Genomic DNA, 19,907 nt, shown 5'->3' with positions numbered 1-19,907 from the left:
CTTTAGCTCTCTTAAAATCATCAACAGGCTATGGAAAATGAAGTTTTCAGAGTATGGCTTCCTTCAGTTCATCTACTCACTAGGTTGCTATTACTAACACTTCATATTCTAAATATGAGCTCTCAAGAGAAAAGTAATCCCTTACACAGGCACCACTCAGAAAATTCAGGTTCATAATACCAACAACGTAACTTTTCCCATGCATGTGACTGGCACAGAAGCAAAAATCAGACATTCCAAGAGTGCCAGCCTTGGGTTATTCTTGGGAATATTACTTTCCAATGATGCCCAATTTGGAGGCTCCAAAGTAAGCTGTCCGCAAAACAGTCTCACACAAATTCTGAAACACTAGCAGACATACAGAGAAGCATATGGTCAACATATAAGGGGTGCCCTGGCCAGTGTGGCTCCATTGGTTGGGCACCGTCCCGTGCACCAAAAGGCTGTCAGTTCTATTCCAGTCAGGGCACATGCTGGGCTGTGGGTTCGATCCCTCGTAGGGGGTGTACAGGAGGCAGCCGAATGATGTCTCGCTTTCACATTGATGTTTCTCTCTCTCTCCTTCTCTCTTCCTCTCTTTCTAAAAACTCAATTTTTAAAAAATAAGAATTATGTATAAGGGGTGAACTTTGGCCTGCTGTGTTGGTAATGCCCAAATGACACTGTTTTAATGACTCTGACATGTAAAAAGACTGATAGCAAGTGTGAAAGACGATTTTCTAGAATTTGATACAGATCACTGGAGAGAATGTTGTTTCTGCTTTTGATTCAATTGATCTTCTCCAGAGAAAGTAATTCCTAGTCACTGCCAAGGGATCCCTCACTGCATAGGCCAAAGAAAAATGCATAAGGTGACATAAATGTTGATGTCAGGGGTTCAAGAGAGAGAAGCTCCAGGCCCATTTGCTGGGATTCTCCACAATCTGCAGCTGCTGTAAAGGCATCTTCATTACCAGTTCTGTGACCTGACTCCTATTATTTAACTGCTAGATGTAGCCAAGCACTTAATTCTCTACAATGTGTTGTGTCTTTACATAAGAAACCATCTTGTTATAGATCATACCATTTAATAAGACTGCAGGCACCAAAAGGGCAGAAACTTTTATATCTCAAAGAACAGTGTTTTTCAAAACTGCAGGCTATTACCCATTGATGAGTCATAAAGTTTATTTGGTAAATCAACTTTTTGATCAGCACTAAGAAAAAAGAAGAAAAATGGAATGGAGGGAGGGAAGAAGAGAGACACAGAGGAAGAGAAAGGAAAGAAGGAAGGAAGACAGGAGGGAGTGATGAGGGGAGGGAGAAAGGAAGGAAAGAAAAAATAAGAATTTTTTAACAGCAATTATTTTATATTCATCATAAATGAATGTATTCATCATAATGTAAATTGTATTTCTTATTGTCAAGATATTTTGCCCTGGTCAGTTTGGCTCAATGGTTAGAGTGTTGGCCCACAGATCAAAGGGTCAAGGGTTCGATTCCTGGTCAAGGGCACGTACCTGGGTTGCAGGTTTTGGTCCACAGCCCCAGTAGGGGGTGCGTGTGGGAGGCAACCAATAGCTATGTCTCTCTCACATCAATTTTTTTTCTCTCTCTCCGTCCCTTCCACTCTCTCTAAAAACCAGTAGAAAAAATATCCTTGGTGAGGATTTTTAAAAATTTAAAAAATAAAATAAAAAAATTTGCAAGCAAGTGCCATAGAATGTGGCCTAGTGTTAGAAAATAATAGCAAATTAATAAACATCTGTTACTTAATTTCTTGAAAATAGCTTATCGGAAGAAAGGCTTTAAAATAAAGAGTTCAGGTCATTTCCTTTCCCTTAACCTGCACAGATGTGTCCCTTTTTAATTTACATAGAACCATGTTATAGGAACTTTTTCCTTAAATGATTCAGAGCTGGGATAGATTTCAGTATTAAAGAAGAATGGGAAATTCCATCCAATATTGGGCAAGCAAAGCACATTTTTTGCGTGCCAGTGAGGATGTATTGCTTACATTGGAAGAGGGATTTCTAAGCAAGTCTAAATTAACTATAGAACTGAGAAATTGAAACTGAACTTCTCTAGTGACACTGGGGCAAAGCCCCTGGGAGATGGGACTAGGATAAGTGGCGTGCGAGGGTGACACCGAGTTCTGCAGACTCTACCTGCTCCAGCAGCTGTCGAAGTCGGTGGAGCTGAGACTCTAACTGCTTATTGTGATCTTCTAAAATCTGCATCCGAGCCTCCAGCCGACCCTTGTGCTGCCTGAGCAGTTTCGCTTCTGCTATAAGTTCTGAATCCTCAGATGTGTGATGAGGAGATACAATAGAGTCTGGAGGTGAGCCCACTGGGAGTCCCCTTCTCAGGTGCTGCTCCTTTAGCTGCTCATATTCCACCTGCAAATTTCTAATATCGAAAAACAAAAACTGAAATTACTATTGTGCACACCATCTTCTACCCCAAATTATCTATAAACTCCAAATGTAGTGAATGCTATTTATTTCTTCCTTAGGTAAGAACATTTCTTAACAGTGAGATGAGCAAGCATGATTTAAATGGTAGCTTTAAGTAACTGTCCTAATAAACATCATCCCTGAACCCCCAATGCAGGTGTAACCCAAAGCCAGCAGGCAAGTTTGGTGATGTCCTCTAAAACGTCGACTCCACCATGACCTCTTGGACAACAGTTTGAAAAGGGAATGGGTAGGAGCCATGTTGAAGTTATTATTAAAAGTTTTCCATTACAAGTTTTCCCAGGATGACATGTTTTCTCCCAGGTCTAGCACACCTTTGTTCTTCCTCCAACTCAGCGATGATCCGCTCCAGTTCTCCGCGTTCTTCCCTTTCGACTGACTTAAGGATCTGAGCTGGACTCTGGGGCTGGCTCACCGGGGACTCCCCTCCGAGGGTCTGGCAGTACTGCTGGATGAGGGCATGCTCGTCCTCCCTAGGGAGACAAATTGAACACAGGGGCTCATGTCTGGACGTTGATGTCTCTGAATGTAAAGGAAGTGGAAGCAATGATGATCAGGATGGCTGCTGGGGCAAGTTTGCCTTGAAGCTCAGGGTCCCAGCGAGTGAAAAAGGGGCACTGTAATGAATCTATCCAAAATGAATCTCAGAGGGTGATTTGATCATAACTGGGTGGGTCATGGTGGAATACACACTTCAGGCCGATAACTTCTTTAATTAAAGAACCCTGTCCATTGTTCTTGTGCATCTAGGTCAGTGATGGCGAACCTATGACACGCGTGTCAGCACTGACACGCGTAGCCATTTCTGATGACACGCGGCCGCATGCCGAGGATGAAACATTTGCTGCTCCTGAGGATGAAACATTTGCGACTAGAGTCTTGGAGTTAGTTTTTTCCTCAAAGTGACACACTACCCGAGTTATGCTCAGTTTTTTGGCGAGGTTTGACACACCAAGCTCAAAAGGTTGCCCATCACTGATCTAGGTTAACACATCCTCTTTTCCAGACTGCTCAATGCCATTACCAACCTGAAGGAAGCACATAACTTGTTGACTATTGTGTACCTTGCTTTGTTCCACCTTCGTGTAATCTTCCTCAGTCCCCTCCTTAATGCCAAGGGTCCTCAGTCCCCTCCTAAACTGCAAAACCGTCATTAGTCCAGACCTAATGCCAAGGTCCTCAGTCCCTTCCTCAGTCCCCTCCTAAACTTCAAAACCGTCATTCTCTGGAGAATTTTAGATCTTGCTCCCCAGTATGTTGTCAGTTTGGCTCAAAAATTCTCTACAGGTTTGGACGCTCTGACACCCAATGCCATGTTTCTTATGACATCCCATGACCTCACTTTAAAACTCTATGAAGACATTTATCCAATAGTGCATGTGTACTACAAATACCAACATTTCATGCTTTGCCTTAATTTACTAGTAACATGTATTTATCACAAACCTTAAAAGAGATATTTTACTCAGTAGAGGCTATAAAACAAAGTAAAATGCACAAACAGTTAATATAAAAGATGTAGGCAAAATCAATAATTAAATGCCAAAAATAGATGAAAAGACTATTAATTAAAAGTAAACAGCTATGGACTGAAAGTTTGTGTCTCTCCAAAATTTCTAAGTTGACACCTAATTATCAATGATAGCAATATCAGCTTTCCATATCTGTGGGTTTTGGATCAAAACTAACTGTGGTTCAAAAACAGTTAAAAAAAAACACACAAAAAAACACCTCCCAGAAAGTTCTAAAAAGCACTTGAATTAGCAGTATACTAACTTCACTAGAATAAAGTGATGTGTAGGAATACCTGCTATAGCAAATATAGGTTATATGCATATAAGAACATCCACGGATTATGGGACCAATCCCTGGAGGATACTGGAGGACCGTATTTGAACATGGGGCCTTTGGAAGTGATGAGGTCGTGAGATTAAAACCCTCATGAAGGATTAGTGCCTTTCTAAAGGACTGAACAGACCAGAGTTCCCCGCTTCCACCTCATGGGGACACAGCAAAAGGTGGCCATCTATGAGCCAGGAAGTGGGTTCTCGTCAGAAATCCTACTTGCAGGTACTTTGACCTTAGACTTCCTAGCCTCTGGAACTGTCGGAAATAAATTTGTTTATAAGCCACCTTGTCTATGGCATTTTGTTACAGTAGCCCATGTGTACTAAGACATAATCTCATCTCAGTGTCTTCAGCATTTGGTTGAAAGTCATTTTGTAATGCTCTGTAACCCATAGTGAGGAAAACATAATCCTCATATTCTTTTATTTAAATGACTCAGCACAAATTATAGATATTTAAAAACACCTACAGATATTTTACTTAATATTATCAGCATGTCATTTTTCACTTGGATTCTCCTATTTTCCTAATTACGATGAACTAGACATATCAATAATATGATTAAATCTAATGATGGACAGAAACAGAAATGTAACAAAGTAGACAAAGCTGATATGTTTATGAGAAGAAGACGCTTACCAGAAGGCCTGGAATCCCTTCCCTTCCTCTATGGGGAGATGCAGTCAGTTCCTCTCCCAAACGTGCAAATGACAGATCTGGCTAATGCTACCAGGGGAGTCCTGCCATGGAATACCTCTAGCAGTTTGTACCTGGCCTGTTACGGCTTTTGGGAAACCAATCTTGGAATCTAGGGCTTTATAGGACAGGACTTCATAAACACATCAGTGAAACACATATACTGGCAGATGAGTTAAAATTTGATTGGAGATGCATTTTGCTGTCAACATTTACATACATTCATTTATTTTGGGAAGGTGATGGGATTTAACATATTATTATAATTATCATCACCACCACCATCATTACCTTCTTTCATTAAGGTATCCAAGAAGGGAATGAAGGCAGTTTCTATAAAAAATCATTTATATAGAACCTATAATCTTAGTCTTAAGTGTTTTTCACAGATTATCAGGTTGAAAGGTTAAATATAAAAATAGATACAGTAAAGTTCTTAGTTATATGCAGTGAAAAATAAGAGCATATCCTTTAGATACAGGTAGTACATGAGGTACCAGATTAGGGTCATTAAGTGCCAAAAGTGTGCCTAGTGCTAAGATACAAAGTGTTGTAAAAATATAGGTCTGCACCAACAAAGTACCATTAGATGGAATATAATTATACTCTGTTTATGTCACATTTAGAAAATACTATCTAGACTACAAAATGAGTACATATCAGATGACAAAAGAACTGTGACTCATCCAATGAGCTTTTGAAAGTAGGCAAGACATAAATAAAAATAATAATCTTCCTATAAAGGATTATTCTGTTCCAGGCTTCAAACTTGCAAATAGTGATGCCAGTGCAAACCACACCAGCCTCCCAATTTGACCCTTCCACATAAAACTGTATTGCTCTCGGGCAGATGCCAGATGAAGTGAGACATCCTGATGGCAAGGGCCTTGAGTTCCTGCTACTGAGATTTCTCAGAACAGCCCTGGGTCCTGTGTCTCTTTGAGACATGGTTGCTTGTTTCCTCTGTCAAAGAAAATTAGTATCCTTAACATTAATGTCCTTTAAATTGTCCAGAGTCAGACTTTCAGAGGAATAGGGAGAACTTGGATTTGGTTCTATGTGTGATAAAGAGCTGTGAGACTGTTTCAGGTCTAGGCTGGGAAGGTAGCAGCCCATGATGCAGAGAGAAGCAACAACTAACCAGCTTCACAGAAGATGACCACTGTGGGGCTCGGGCAATTGGTTCTACAGACAGATTTGAGGGACAGAGAAAAACTCAAATACAAATGACTCAAGAGCCTTGGATAACTTAGAATTATAGGTTCACATCTCAAAATTCATACCCCAAAGCCTAGGGCTTTCTTTTATTGACTATGGCTGAGATCACCCAAACCAAATATAGGAGATTGGTCTGGAGATGTTGAGTTACAAAATCTTTTATCTATACTTCCCACTACTATCTATATTATCTACCTATCTATACTTCCTGCTATTACAAAAAGGTCCTATAAGATACAGACAAGCTTTGTCTGTGAAGCTGGGTCATGAATGAGCAATGGGATTGGAACAAGAACAACGATAACTGCCAGGAAAGACTGGATGGATCTTCAGATGCTCTGAACCCTTCCCATCCCCATCTGGGAGCCATCTCCTCCCAAAGCAGCTAAGACAGTGCGGTGGTTAGGAGTAGTCAAGGCAGGGGTGCCTATGCCTGGAGCCAGACTGCCTGGGTCTGAATCCCAGCTCTACCACCCACTGACTGTGAGATCCTGGGCAAGCTCCTTAACATCTCAGGGCCTCATTTATTCATCTGTAAAATGGTGGTAACAAGAACAAAGAGTATCATCTCAAAGGGTTCTGTGAGGATTAAATAACCAAAGATGGGCAAAATGCTCAAAACAGTGCCTGGCTCTTAGTATGTTCTATTAAGGGGGTGGTTGTTTTTGCATCATCACCATTATTACTTAAGAGAAACCTAGTAATAGTATTTTTATGACTCAGCTTGGAATAACAAAAACCTCAACTCAAGAGGGCTTTGGGGAAAGGTGAAGGATTTGAGAAAGAGAACAATTCTAAAAAGCATTATATATATTTATTAACTCATACCATTTTTTACTTAAGGCAATTTGAGGTAGTTTTTCATCTTTCCCAAGAAAAACAGTAAAAATTGCTAATCGTTAGACATTGGTTGCCTCCAGACAGACCCGAGCATGAAGCAGAAGAGCTAATGCTTCCCTGTGAAGCACTGCCCCCTTCGTTGTTCAGAAGCTGGCGATACTGTTCAGTGGTACTAAAAACTGCCATCTACTGTCTCTTGGGATTGTATCATGACCCTATGAATGCTGAAGCTTTAGGAAATTTCCAGGGGAAGGCCAGAGTGTTAGAGTATGTTGTTTACTTCCTGCTATTACAAAAATGTCCTGGGAGACACATAAACTTTGATCCAAGCTAAAAGCAAAGAAAGACTAGCACAGCATCTTGTCAAGAGCAGCTAACACTTCTTCCTACATCCTAGGATCCAGGATGCTAAATTATTGATGGGAAACAAGCTGGAGAGCCAGAGAAATAGTGATGCTTAGTTCCTAAACCTTCCTCCAAAAATCCTGAGACACACCATCGGTCCAAAAAAGGTAAGAACCATCCTCATTGTAAGTCTCTATCCATTGAGAGAAAAGGTAGTTATTGTAGTAATACTTCTTTGTCTTGTCAAGTCAACAGTACTAATTAAAATGAAAATACTTAAATAAGTAAATATACATTTGAAGAAGAAAGGGTGATCACTGGTAAGTCAAACCACTGGGTTTTAGGTCCAGAGTAGGGCTTATTGTTCCAGAGTCCTTGTTAGTATTCTCACCTGAATGGCTGAACCCTCATATGTCCACAGCAAAAGAACCCTAGTTTACTCAGTAATTCAAATTGTGGAAGAGCAAAGGCCTTCTAAAACCAGCTTTATCAAAATAAGATGTATTGACATATGCATTAAGAATGCACCAGTGACTGAGAAACAATTTCTCTTTAGTGGTTTATACCTTTTTGCACTATTAAATTAACTTAATCTTACATATCAGGGAGAATTTGTCCCCTCACTTTTCCAGTGCCCAGAGGAAGCCAGCAGAGTTAAAATCTGAAAATCTCTCTATATTCCTCCATTTTCGAAGCCGGCAGAGTTAAAATCTGCAAATCTCTCTATAGCTCTGTTCTACTTTCATGATTACATCTCCTTCTCTAACTCTGACTCTTCTTCCCTTATAAGGACCCTAGTGATTACATTGGGTCCACCCAGATAATCTAGGATAATCTCCCCGTTTTAAGATCCTTAACTTAATCATATGTGCAAAGTTCCTTTTGCCATATAAAGTGACATATTCAGAGAATTTGGGGATTAGGATGTGGGCTTCTTTTGGGGGCCATTATTCTCTCTACCACAAATGCCCTCAGCATGTTCTTCCCCTGTAGGAACACTTATCTGCCTTCTGTCTAGCATGTAAGATTCATGAAGACACGCTATCTACGTCTGCAGACCTTTATAGCCCTGGGTACATGGCAGTTGTGTGCTGATAACTGTCTAACAGCAGATTTTCTAAAAGAAAAAGAAAAAGACCTGGGATTTGCAATTTTTATGATTTAAGTACTTTCATCACAGCCAATTTAAGCTAATGACTTCCCTGAATGGGAAGTTGGGAAAAGATAAAGAGGTATATACCATCTGACAAATACAAAAAACTACCCCAGCAACATACATTTGTAATAAAGTAAAATAAGTAGGGCATGATGAGTTTTGAGTATTACCTTTGTTTCTATTTTAATCCTATCTATTTAGTTGTATGAGTATCTATAATAATAAAAGGGTAATATGCTAATTAGACCGTATGTCCTTCCGGACATCATTTCAGATGAAGCTGGGGCCAGAGGGAAGCCAGTCTGGGTCCCGGGTGCCAGAGGGAAGCCAGTGCCGGCAGCCAGGGGAAGGAAGGCCTGCTCTTGCATGAATTTTGTGCATCAGGCCTCATGTATAATTTTAAATAACGGCTCTCTTTGACAAACAGCTTAAAACTTATTATTATTATTATTATTATTATTTTTTTATTAGGTATTATCAACTTGCTCTCACAGTTGGTTCCAGCACACCAGTGCACAGTAGGTATATAATAAGTATTTGTTGGATGGATGAATGATTTGATACATCTATTGTTAGTATAATGAATTGTATTCAGCTGTTAATTGCCTGATTATTTTTTCTTTCCTCAGATAGTGCTAAATTTAAAAATAAATAGTGTTGATTTTAATTTGAAGATAGGATATACTAAATTTGAGCATTATCTTTATTATGTTCACAGGATGTGACAAACACATTTTAAAGAATTTAAATTTGGTTTGAATTCTTTAAGTATTGTCAACTTTGGTAGAAATTGTTGATTTAGGAGATATTCAATATATTTAACTATTTTATATAAAATACATACTACTAAGTTAAATATGAAACAAGCATTATGAATATGGTATTATCTTGTTTGGGAATTGTTGCAAACTCACAGTATATGAATAATAATGTATAAATAAATCACTGCTGTATTATTGTAAAGTATTAACATGCTAACCTTTGGAATATGAAATTGAAAAATCTCCTGAGAACTTTTATTTATAAGCTTAATGATAGTAAAACTAGTTTTTAAATATTGACAGGGACACTTTCTATATTAGAGTACCTAAGGTGGTTCAACTTGGCTCTCTCCATGGTTCTTCTTAGTATAAAACATCTAAGTACTATGTTCTACAATGTTCTTTACAGCTTTCCATTAGATCCAAATGGCAATGAACCTGAGTAAGTCAGGTAAACTTGACACTACTGAAATCCTTTAGACATCATTCAGAATTAAAAAGGTCAATTGCACGGGGTGGGGGAAGAAAAAGTTCCAAAAGCACAATGACACATAACAATGTCAAATAAAGCATCTGCCTAGAAAGGTTTATAAGAAGTATTCTAAAGTCAATCAGGCTTTTCTTTGTGTGCTAATCAAATATTGGCAGAAGAGGTAACACTTTTCAATGAATGGTGGGGAGTATATGTCCAAGGGTATGTGGGTCATAGTTGTTAAATGGCAGGGATTATGGAGGAAATGTGAGCAGAAGGATGATGACTGTACAGATGGGCACAGATTCTGTGCAATTACATTTGTTAAGTATACAAGAAATATCATACAAGTAGAATGACTATCTGCACCTGCATTAATTAATAAAACAATCTGTTTTTCCTGAAGAAGATTAGCTGCCAAATGCAGGATTTTTTTCAATAGGAATTCATTAATTTATATGGAAGTAAATAAATAAATATATCCAATTTATACCACTATGGCTTGAAAGTATAAAATTTATGTAGACATATTTGTAACCACACATCAATTCTGATTGGGATCAAAATCCAGAGCCTCCATCAGTGAAGATGATTTCTGACAGCCATAGTATAAGAACTAGCCTACCCGGGCAGTACTGATTTCATGATTTACTTACACACTTCCTGTGGTAGAGCTGCTATCAGTGAGGAAAGACCCATTGCTCCTTTCCATTTGGGCCAGTCTGAAAAATGAAAATAAGGAGGGTAGGCAAGGTGACCACATGGGGCATAGTCAACTGGAGGTATAACCCCAATCATTTTTAAACTGTGATAAAGTAAAAATACAGGAAGGTCCAAATATCCTGACAAGACTGTGACATTAAAACATCTAACATTGAGTTACATTTCTTTCACCACTGACTTAAGGCCTATAGGCCTTTATCTTATACCATGTTCTACAGTCTTCTAATTGACTTAGCCTCCTACTTTTCCTCCCAGACCCTCAAGTCCATCTTCATTCTCACACAAATCTGTGATCCGGTCATGTTTCAAGATTCTCCATGACTTCTCTTTACCTAACACATCATCCAACTCCCTTAGCAAGAGGGCCCTGCATTATTGGACCCCAGCTTCTCTCCGTCCACTCTTCATTCTTGACCTTTTCTCTACCTGCAGTTCCTCAAACAAGCCATGTTCTTTCCCAGCTCAATGCTTTTGAGAATGTTTTTCTATTAGTCCAATCCTGGCTTTTTCAGAAATTCTATTAGGCAAAGACCCAGTTCAAATGTTACTATTTTTATGATGCTTGAATTAACCTTTTTAGGCATAGCTAGTTACTAGCACTGGAGACACCTAGTATACCTGTTTTTGAAAGTTTCTGCATACCATCAACACCAGTCTAGTCTTTATATTTTGGGGGGAATTTAAAATAAACCCCTGGAATAAAACATTAGCATATGTTAATTACATATTGTAACTCAGTGCACCATCTCATGAGAACACTTTCAATCCCCACGTTCATTCAACGACACTGGGTTACATTGTCTAAATCCTGCTTGTGCAGTATTTGGGTTCTTATGAGCTCAATAATCATATGCTACTGAGTTACTTTTTATAGAATGTATAGCAGGTATTTGGTAAAGTGTAAATTACAACATGGAAGATGAGAGCCCGGATTCCAAATATAATAGAATCATGGCTCCTACAAAATAACATTCCTTAAGTCAAGACACATTAAAGGTATCGGATTAATACAGACATAGATCCATTCTGGGAGGCAATGCAGCAGAGGGCTGCTATCACAAGTTTCTTACCGTGTGGCATACTGTTCTATTCTTGAATGTGTATCATCATGAAATAGCTGAGGAGACTGTGAAGGGCTATAAAGGAAGATGCAAATAAACAGTTTTATACCCACACATTGATAAATGTTCCTGTTAGAAATGTTAGCTTAGTTAAATAATGAATTTGCCATGCAAAGAAACCACTAGGATTGTTACCCGGGAGGCAGAACTATTATTTTAGAATGAGAGTTTAGTAATCACCCCCATGCTAACAAAACTGATCAGAACATCCTCCTCCGCAGATGGAGCCGTAAATACTCACTCATAATTCTCTGGCCACATACTGATGAGTGTGACAGGACTGCAGAGAGGGGAGAGGGAAACAAAAGTCACAGAACAAACACTTTAAAGCAAGCTAAGACAAAAGCCCTGGGAGGTGGGGGTGGGGGACATTCTCAATTGTCTTCCTCTGCTCTGTTAGGTTTCACAATCGGAGATCAAGTCACAAAATTCACTGTTTATTCTAGAGAAGATGCTGATATTTAAGAGCCTGTGGGGCCTTTTCACAGACATTTACAGGTATTTGTTACTGGACAGCAAACACATCTTTAAATATTCTTATTGAAAAAAAGAGACAGGATGCTCCAAAATAACTCAAAATTTTAAACAAATTTTAAAGATAATATCCCATAATATACTGAGGAAAGGTGCAATCACATTTTTGTTTACCCTTCTGACCAAGTTGATCAGAAAGGGAAAGTTAAATACCAAAGACGATATTTTATGTATTGATGGCAGAGTTGCAATAATATAAGACTTTTCTGATTCTGTGTCCAATTTTAAATGTAAACATTCAAATCCAAGCATACATCACAGATACATTTAAAAAATATGTAAAGCAGATATCTCTGTAACGCAGATATCTCCCTCATATCCCACCAAAAATTTCACATTGTCAATAAAACTGAAAATAACTTTTTTAGATCATTATGCACTTTCTTCATATAAAATTTTATCCAGAAGTTCAATCTATAAAATCGATAAACAAACTTGTTCTGCTTGAAGCAGGGCTTGAGTCTGGAGTGAGATCATTCAGTATTACTCCTGGCCTGGGGGGGTTCCCTCCAACCTCACAGGGCTGCCTAGAAATCCCCTAGTCTCCAGGAACAATGTTTTGAAAACAACTGATGCTAATTAAAACCTAGCTCAAACCCTAACTTTTTTTGTGTGAGAGAGGGGAGGTACTACTGTAAATGTGGATATTTAAAAGTCTAAAATAAAGAAAATCACTTCTCTATTTAATTAAATAAAGTCTTCTAGAAAAGCCAGTGTTGACTGAAACAAAGAAGGGAAGTTGAAATTATTCAGTTCTACTTGATTCTCCTTTACCTAGCATACATACATGCTTAAGAAAAAGTTAATGATCTTATCTCCTACTGGGAGGCACAAGTTGATGTCTAAATAGCAAAGACTAAACAGGGATGGAAGGTCATCTTATTGGGATAAAAAACTAAGACTCTTTGGATCTACTTTCAAAAACAGGCATTTATCCAGGCTGTGTTTGTCAGATGATCTCTATTGTAAGTAGACTTAATTATCCATGCATAAAACAGATACAAGAACAATGAATCAATACTGTATTATTCTATAGCTTTTTTACATCACTACGTTTCATTAACTCGGAACTAGGAATGTTAAATTGTCAGGTGAATAGATTGCTCTACGTGTTCCAAAAAGCTGTAACTGCTTGAGAGATCACTTCTAGAATTCAAGGGCATCGCAACATTTACTGTGAGCTTAAACACAGAATAATACATACATTTTTAAAAGTCTTAATTGAACTTGGAAAGGCTTTGTAAAACTGCTTGGCTGGTTCTTGTGAAGTTAATTCAGTGTGCACAAAAGTGGTTCATTGAACTAAGATAAGAATGGCAGAGGCAGAGAGCAGAACTGAAGAGTTTCTCAAAAGAAAGTGTTTTGGTTTTTTTTAATATCTTGAGAGATTTTCTAAGAAAAGAAGTAAAGATTAAAAAAATGAAACTTATGCTTCATTGACTTCAAAGTATTTTGATTGGTAGAAACAACACATAATTCATTTTATTTCTCATGTAACTCTGGAAGGGAAAAAATGGCAATATTCTCAGTGCGTAGTTAGAATCTATGATTAAAAGGAGTTAAAAGTAAGATCGATCTGTGTGTTAGCCTAGATTTAATAAAGCCCTCCTGCTTCCAGAGCAGTGGCTGAACAGGTTGGTCTGATTAATCACACACTAATATGCAAGAAACCCGACTCTACTAAATACACTTACCAATATATGAAACAGAACCCAGATTTTCTTTGAAGAACTTTGTGGCTCTTTTAGTGCATTTAATGCTGAACAGACTACTTCTGCTTCCAGTCTTTTGCTTTGTTAAATCCATTGGTCACAGAGCAGGTAAGTGGGGTCCCCTCCTTCTCTAACATATAAACCCTCCATGGCTCCTGACTGCTCACAGGATAAACTCCAAAAACCCTGGCATGGCTTACAGGGCCCTTCATTTTCTGGTTCCTGCTTCCTTCTCCTCTCTCATTTCTTGCCACTATTCCCAGCTTCCCATCCCATTTTCAAAAACAATCTTGACTCTGGGCCTTTGAAAATGTTTCCCTTGCCTGGAAACGCTCCCTTTCTGCCTCCCACACCAAACACTGAATGTTTGGCCCTTTAATCACTCAGGTCTCAGTTTAGCTGTCACTTTCTCCAAGGCCAGTGCTCCCACAACCATAATTACACTTACTATGACTTGGTTCTTGCTACAGTAAGAATTTAATAACCCATGCAATTTGTCTATTCCACCTTAGCCAATATCAGGGACAGGTGTCTACATTAATTCTTTAAAATGTAGGGAAACCAACTTAACTTTTTACCCAATAATAATATCTCACAATTCTCAAATTATTTTGGCACTATTTAAACTTGTTTCTCAGGTTTTTATTCAATGGTAACTTTTTAATCAAGCTCTACTCATTTATTTTGATTGATGTTTTGAGAAATCTTGCAAAGTTATACAATTAATTAAATACCTAAGCATGGGTTTATTTACCTTCTTTTAGTAATAACTCATTTTTTCCATAAATCCCCCTCACACATGCAAGTATAATTACTGGATAGGGGATAAGATTGCATTTTGCAGTGATAAAAGAGAATGAAGAAGAACATTCTAATCAGCTTCATAAATAACTTCCACCCATTTACCACTTCGCTGATTTTTCTCCAATGTTCTCCTCCCACAAATAAGAAAATAAACGAAATCAAACTTTTTTACTACCCACTCACATAAATTGTTACACCAGAAGATTAAGTGGCCTTGAACTAGAGAGGGCTCAGCAGAAAAATGAACTACAGCAAGTACAAGAACAAGTTTCAGGATTTTAAAAAAAGAAAATCTACCCACTCTAAACAGTAGCTCATAAATCTTTTTCAAAATGCATCTTGTGACATCTGATTTAATCTTATACGCCTTTTCTTTCTCTTGTTTTCCGCTCACTGAAAATGCTGGTAAATATATGTTAGATGAAATGAAACATTTTCAGAGTTACAGCCAAAAATCCTATCACAAAATTATTGGCAAGCTTTTCTGTTCTTTTTTACTTTAACTGAATCACTCAGAATACAATGATGGATGCCAATGATTATGTTGACACTGAAAGGCAAATTATCAAAACTGCTTAAAAGGACTATAAAAGATCTATTTGTCTGCACAACTAATAGGAAGTATATAGATATTTGAGGCACGAAATGCCAATAACATATCAAAAGATTTAAAAGCACATCACCAGTTCAAACCTATCAATAATCCCATAAAAAAGCACTGTCTTAATTCTATGCTTTAAGCAACTACTCCAAAGGTTAGTTGGATATGATATCAAGAGTAGTAAATTTTTGTCTTTATCCTGAAGTGTTCAGCCCAGTTAAACTATATGTTAGATGCTGAAATAAATAAGAATGTATTATCAAACAACCTGATGACGAAAAGGACAAAAATATAGCCACAAAACAAAGACCAAAAATCTACCTTTTCCATGGATTTAAGTATTTGAACAGATCTCCTTGAACTATAATTGCTTTTATTAAAATTTTTCCTAAAGTGTCGTGCAGAAAAAAATGACTTGGAGGCATATATATTAATTGTACACAGTTTGATATCAAGCAAACTTATCAAAAAGTTTGTTTTCTTTCATATGCTTTAAATGTGTACATGACATTTTTGACCTATTTATGTATTCAGCTACATTATATGTCTTTCTATATGTACACCCATAATAGTACCTTCAGCAGCATAAAGACATCCACTATGGTTTGGCTGTAGTCTTTTTTTTCCTACTTCTTAGCAGTTTCACAAATTAAAAAAAATACATTTGCACATAAATGTATGTATAGAGCTTTATATGGAAAAAAATTCAGACCAACAGTCTACCCCTCTATTTTGACATCTTTGAGACATGCAGTGTCATAATACACTGGACCATTACTGTTCTTAGATTGTGTCTCTATGAGTGTTGAAGGTTAAAGAAAGTTTGACTTCACAAAAATTGTACTTGGAACACTTTTACTACCTCTCTACTGTATAATGTAAAGAACTCTACCCTTCACACTTCTGAGCTTATTTTATAGTCATTTGAGAGGGCATCTTTCTGTAATAAGAACCTCACTATTCCTTACAACTAGGAACTCTGGTTGGTGATAATTAGCAATTAAGCTTAATTTTCCCCAAGATTCAAGCACACACAAAAATATTTGCTTTGGCAGGTATATTTAAGCTAATATTCTAAAGATTCAAAGATTTAAATCATATCTATTTTTGATCTCTATATATAATTATTTAGTAATTTAAAATTACTTCTTACATTTGTTCTGGCTCATTTTCAAAATTATTTTTATTTCAGGCTATAAGTTATAATTTTTCTTTGTTTTAAAATCCAATAGTAATTTTGTTATCTTGAAATTTTATTTCATTTATGCTTATATACACAAATTATAAAATTTAAAGAAGTTGTGTCTATCTCATGTACTGTATGTTTATTTTTAAAATGTTTTTATTGATTTCAGAGAGGAAAGGAACGGGAGAGAGAGATAGAAACATCAATGATGAGAGAGAATCATTGATCTGCCTCCTGCATGCCCCCTTCTCAGGATCAAGTCTGCAACCCGGACATGTGCCCTTGACCGGAATCACACCAGGGACCCTTCAGTCTGCAGGCTGATGCTCTATCCACTGAGCCACACCAACTAGGGCTATATCATGTACTCTATAAAGCTATTTGATTTTGCTGTCATGTTCAAGACAAAAGAAATTAGAAATGTAATGTTAGATTTTGATGAGATTTTAGTATAGGTAGGTATCTGAAGAAAGATAAGTATTAATAAATTTATATTAAAAGTATATAAAATAAGTGTGAAACATACTATAAGAAATAGTAAAACATTCCCCCAAAAGGGAAAAGGGAAAATAAATAAAATAATTAAAGAATATACAATATTACAATTTGCTTTAAGTATTTTGAAGAGGAAAAGAGATAACCAATGCAAAGATTAACACATATTTGTAAAGTATAGGAACAAGAGCACAATGAAACCCAACATTTTAGCTGTGACACTGTCAAAAGCAAATAGTAAAAATTAATGTTGTAAATATTGATTCTAAGTTTAATTTACCTCTTTTAAAATGGAACAGTTTACCAAAACACAAATAGTTTTTGGTATCAAACAATTTCTTTTGTGTCACTAACATAATAAATGACACTACCAGATATAAGTACATATATTAAAATCAAACTTACGTCTCCAAGTTGTCACCTTCAAGAACGGTCTGAACAGGCAAGTAGCCAAGCCGAGGATGTTTGGCAAAGTATTTCTTTGATCTGAATTTATTCTTCAGCACCTTTGTGAAGTCGCGTACATCTTCCCCAGATGTTGTCTATGAGGTTGAAAAAATTACACTTATCTCATTAAAATGGAAGAAGATAACTTTCTACAATAAATAGACCAGATGTAAATTAATGCAATTAAATAACAATAGTTTCAGTAGTTTTATGTATTTTTGTAATAACACACAATGTCATGAAAACACATGGTGATCACGACTCATCATTAAATATACACAGCAATTAGTTTATAATTATTTTATTTCTTATTGAAAATAAACCATAGCTAGCTTATTTGCCCAATATTTTACAAATTGGGCCAAAAAGTAAAATTAGTTTTGGAAATTTTATTGCCTGATTACCATCTGTAAAGTTTCAGTTTACTTTTCGGGATGATGAAGTATGATGGATATTATATGGTTTTAATTAAGGTGCAGAAATGAGGTTGAGCTATGTACCAGGCGTCCTCAAACTACGGCCCGTGGGCCACATGCGGGTGTTTTTGCCATTTTGTTTTTTTACTTCAAAATAAGATATGTGCAGTGTGCATAGGAATTTGTTCATAGTTTTTTTAAAATATAGTCCAGCCCTCCAATGGTCTGAGGGACAGTGACCTGGCCCCCTGTTTAAAAAGTTTGAGGACCCCTGAATTGTAGCCTATACTGACTGCACACACGCTAGTATATACTGTAGTCGGAAAAAAGAGAAAGCAGCAATAAGAGACAAAAAGCAGCATCACACTTCTCTTCTATATTGTAAAAAGTACATCAGTTGTCCTTTCCCAACCATATGAACATAAATAATTTTGACACGGATTAAATTTTTATTTAGTTTTTGACTCTCTATCACCAATTCTAGTTTTTATTTGCAATACATCATACAGACATCAACTTCATTCAGTCCTTCTGAAGATGAATTTAAAATGTTTGCATTATATGCATGGAACTAAATTACAGCCTTGGCTATCTGACTCCTGATTGGCTGTCCAATCTATAACTAGATAGACCTCACTCTAATCTCTTTACAAAACAGAACCAGAGAACTTTTCTATAATAACAAACTGAGTGCTAAATACATTGCCCTACTTGCTGCCTCCCTCCCTTTTCTTGCACCCTCTCCAGTCTACCTTTTCCTTCATGACAAGCATTTCCAGGATTCATACTGTGATACTACCAAAACTATTTTTCAAGCAGAAGCTTAAAAATATATAATTATTTTTTAAAACAACTAAATTCTGGGTCAACACTAATGTAATTGTATTACTTCCTATCTGTTCCTTTTCTACCTAAATATGCCTGCTTCTAGTAAACTGTTAAGGGGACTTTTGATTCTCTAGGTTTACAGAGCATAGAGAAAACATGAATAAGCCCAGGTTATTGCTAACCTAAAATTCATCAATTTTCACTTTATTGAAAAGAAAAGTATAGTGAGGACAGTCTGCAGTATCACTAGGCCTTACCATCAGATCCACAATGTCAAATCTTTTCCTGAGTAATTCTGAGAATAAACTATATAATAGCCTATCATTCTCTGGATATAGATTCTAAATGTGAATAAGTATAGAAAAGAAGCCATTAATGAAAAGAAATGCAAAGCCCTCTGTAAAGAAAAAAGGGTTGCTATAAGAGATGATGCTATTAAGATTTAACCAGGCAGGAAAGGAGAAATAAGCAGAATATAGTTGGGAGTAAAGAGTTTTCAGAGGAGAAAGCCTGGGAGGATATTTCACCTACCCTCCAGGGCATTTAGGCCTTTTACAATGGTTAAGACAACTGCAGATCATTAAGTTTATGAATATATTTACTTTGAATGTTTTGGTAAGAAAAAAAAAAGGAAAAAAGCTTTTCATGATAGAAATGCAAAAATAAGGCCCCATGATGCAAGGATAAGCATTTATGACCCAATTTATGTCTATGTCTGATCTTAACATATTGTTAATATACAGGGAAATAATAAAGTAATGGGCTCCAGCTTTTACTTGGGCCATCTCCATCTGGCAGCATAAAGGTTTTCATCTCTTAGGCCAGTGTTTTTTTAAACCACATCCAGGTTTTCAACTAACCCATGAGTGGGGGAAGTGGGGAAGAAAAGACCACATGCACACTGTACCAGGCTGCTTTGCCAGTCTGGCTCAGCCAAGGTAGTGTACAATACAGTGTTTTTTAGTATCTATATAATAAAAGCCTAAGCGATGGTTATGGTGGAATGACCAGAACAACCAGTCGCTATGATGTGCACTGACCACCAGGGGGCAGATGCTCAACACAGGAGCTGCCCCCTGGTGGTTAGTGCACTCCCACAGGGGGAGTGCCATTCAGCCAAAAGCCAGGCTCACAGTTGGCAAGTGCAGCGGCGGCGGGAGCCTCTCCCGCCTCCATGGCAGCACTAAGGAGCAGTGAGCCCAGCAGTCAGGAGCAGCAAGCAGGCGGGTGGTAAGGAGCGAAGGGTCC

General features: G+C 37.3%; 1 protein-coding gene across 4 annotated transcripts in view; it reads right to left on the bottom strand.

Annotated features, from left to right (window-relative positions):
- UTRN (utrophin) overlaps positions 1 to 19,907 on the bottom strand; it is a 454,275-nt gene that overhangs the window by 10,811 nt on the left and 423,557 nt on the right. For all 4 annotated transcript variants that reach the window (XM_079779951.1, XM_079779952.1, XM_079779953.1 and 1 more), the window contains 6 exons: positions 17,374 to 17,510; positions 11,878 to 11,916; positions 11,586 to 11,651; positions 10,449 to 10,514; positions 2,771 to 2,929; positions 2,148 to 2,388 (listed from right to left, as the gene is read on the bottom strand). In XM_079779951.1, the coding sequence (XP_079636077.1) occupies positions 2,148 to 2,388; positions 2,771 to 2,929; positions 10,449 to 10,514; positions 11,586 to 11,651; positions 11,878 to 11,916; positions 17,374 to 17,510 (708 nt within the window). The remainder of the gene's footprint in view (positions 1 to 2,147; positions 2,389 to 2,770; positions 2,930 to 10,448; positions 10,515 to 11,585; positions 11,652 to 11,877; positions 11,917 to 17,373; positions 17,511 to 19,907) is intronic.

Source organism: Cnephaeus nilssonii (assembly GCF_951640355.1).
Source record: "Cnephaeus nilssonii genome assembly, chromosome: 9".
In the NCBI taxonomy this organism is placed as follows: Eukaryota; Metazoa; Chordata; class Mammalia; order Chiroptera; family Vespertilionidae; genus Cnephaeus; species Cnephaeus nilssonii.
This window is presented reverse-complemented; position numbering and strand designations above follow the sequence as displayed.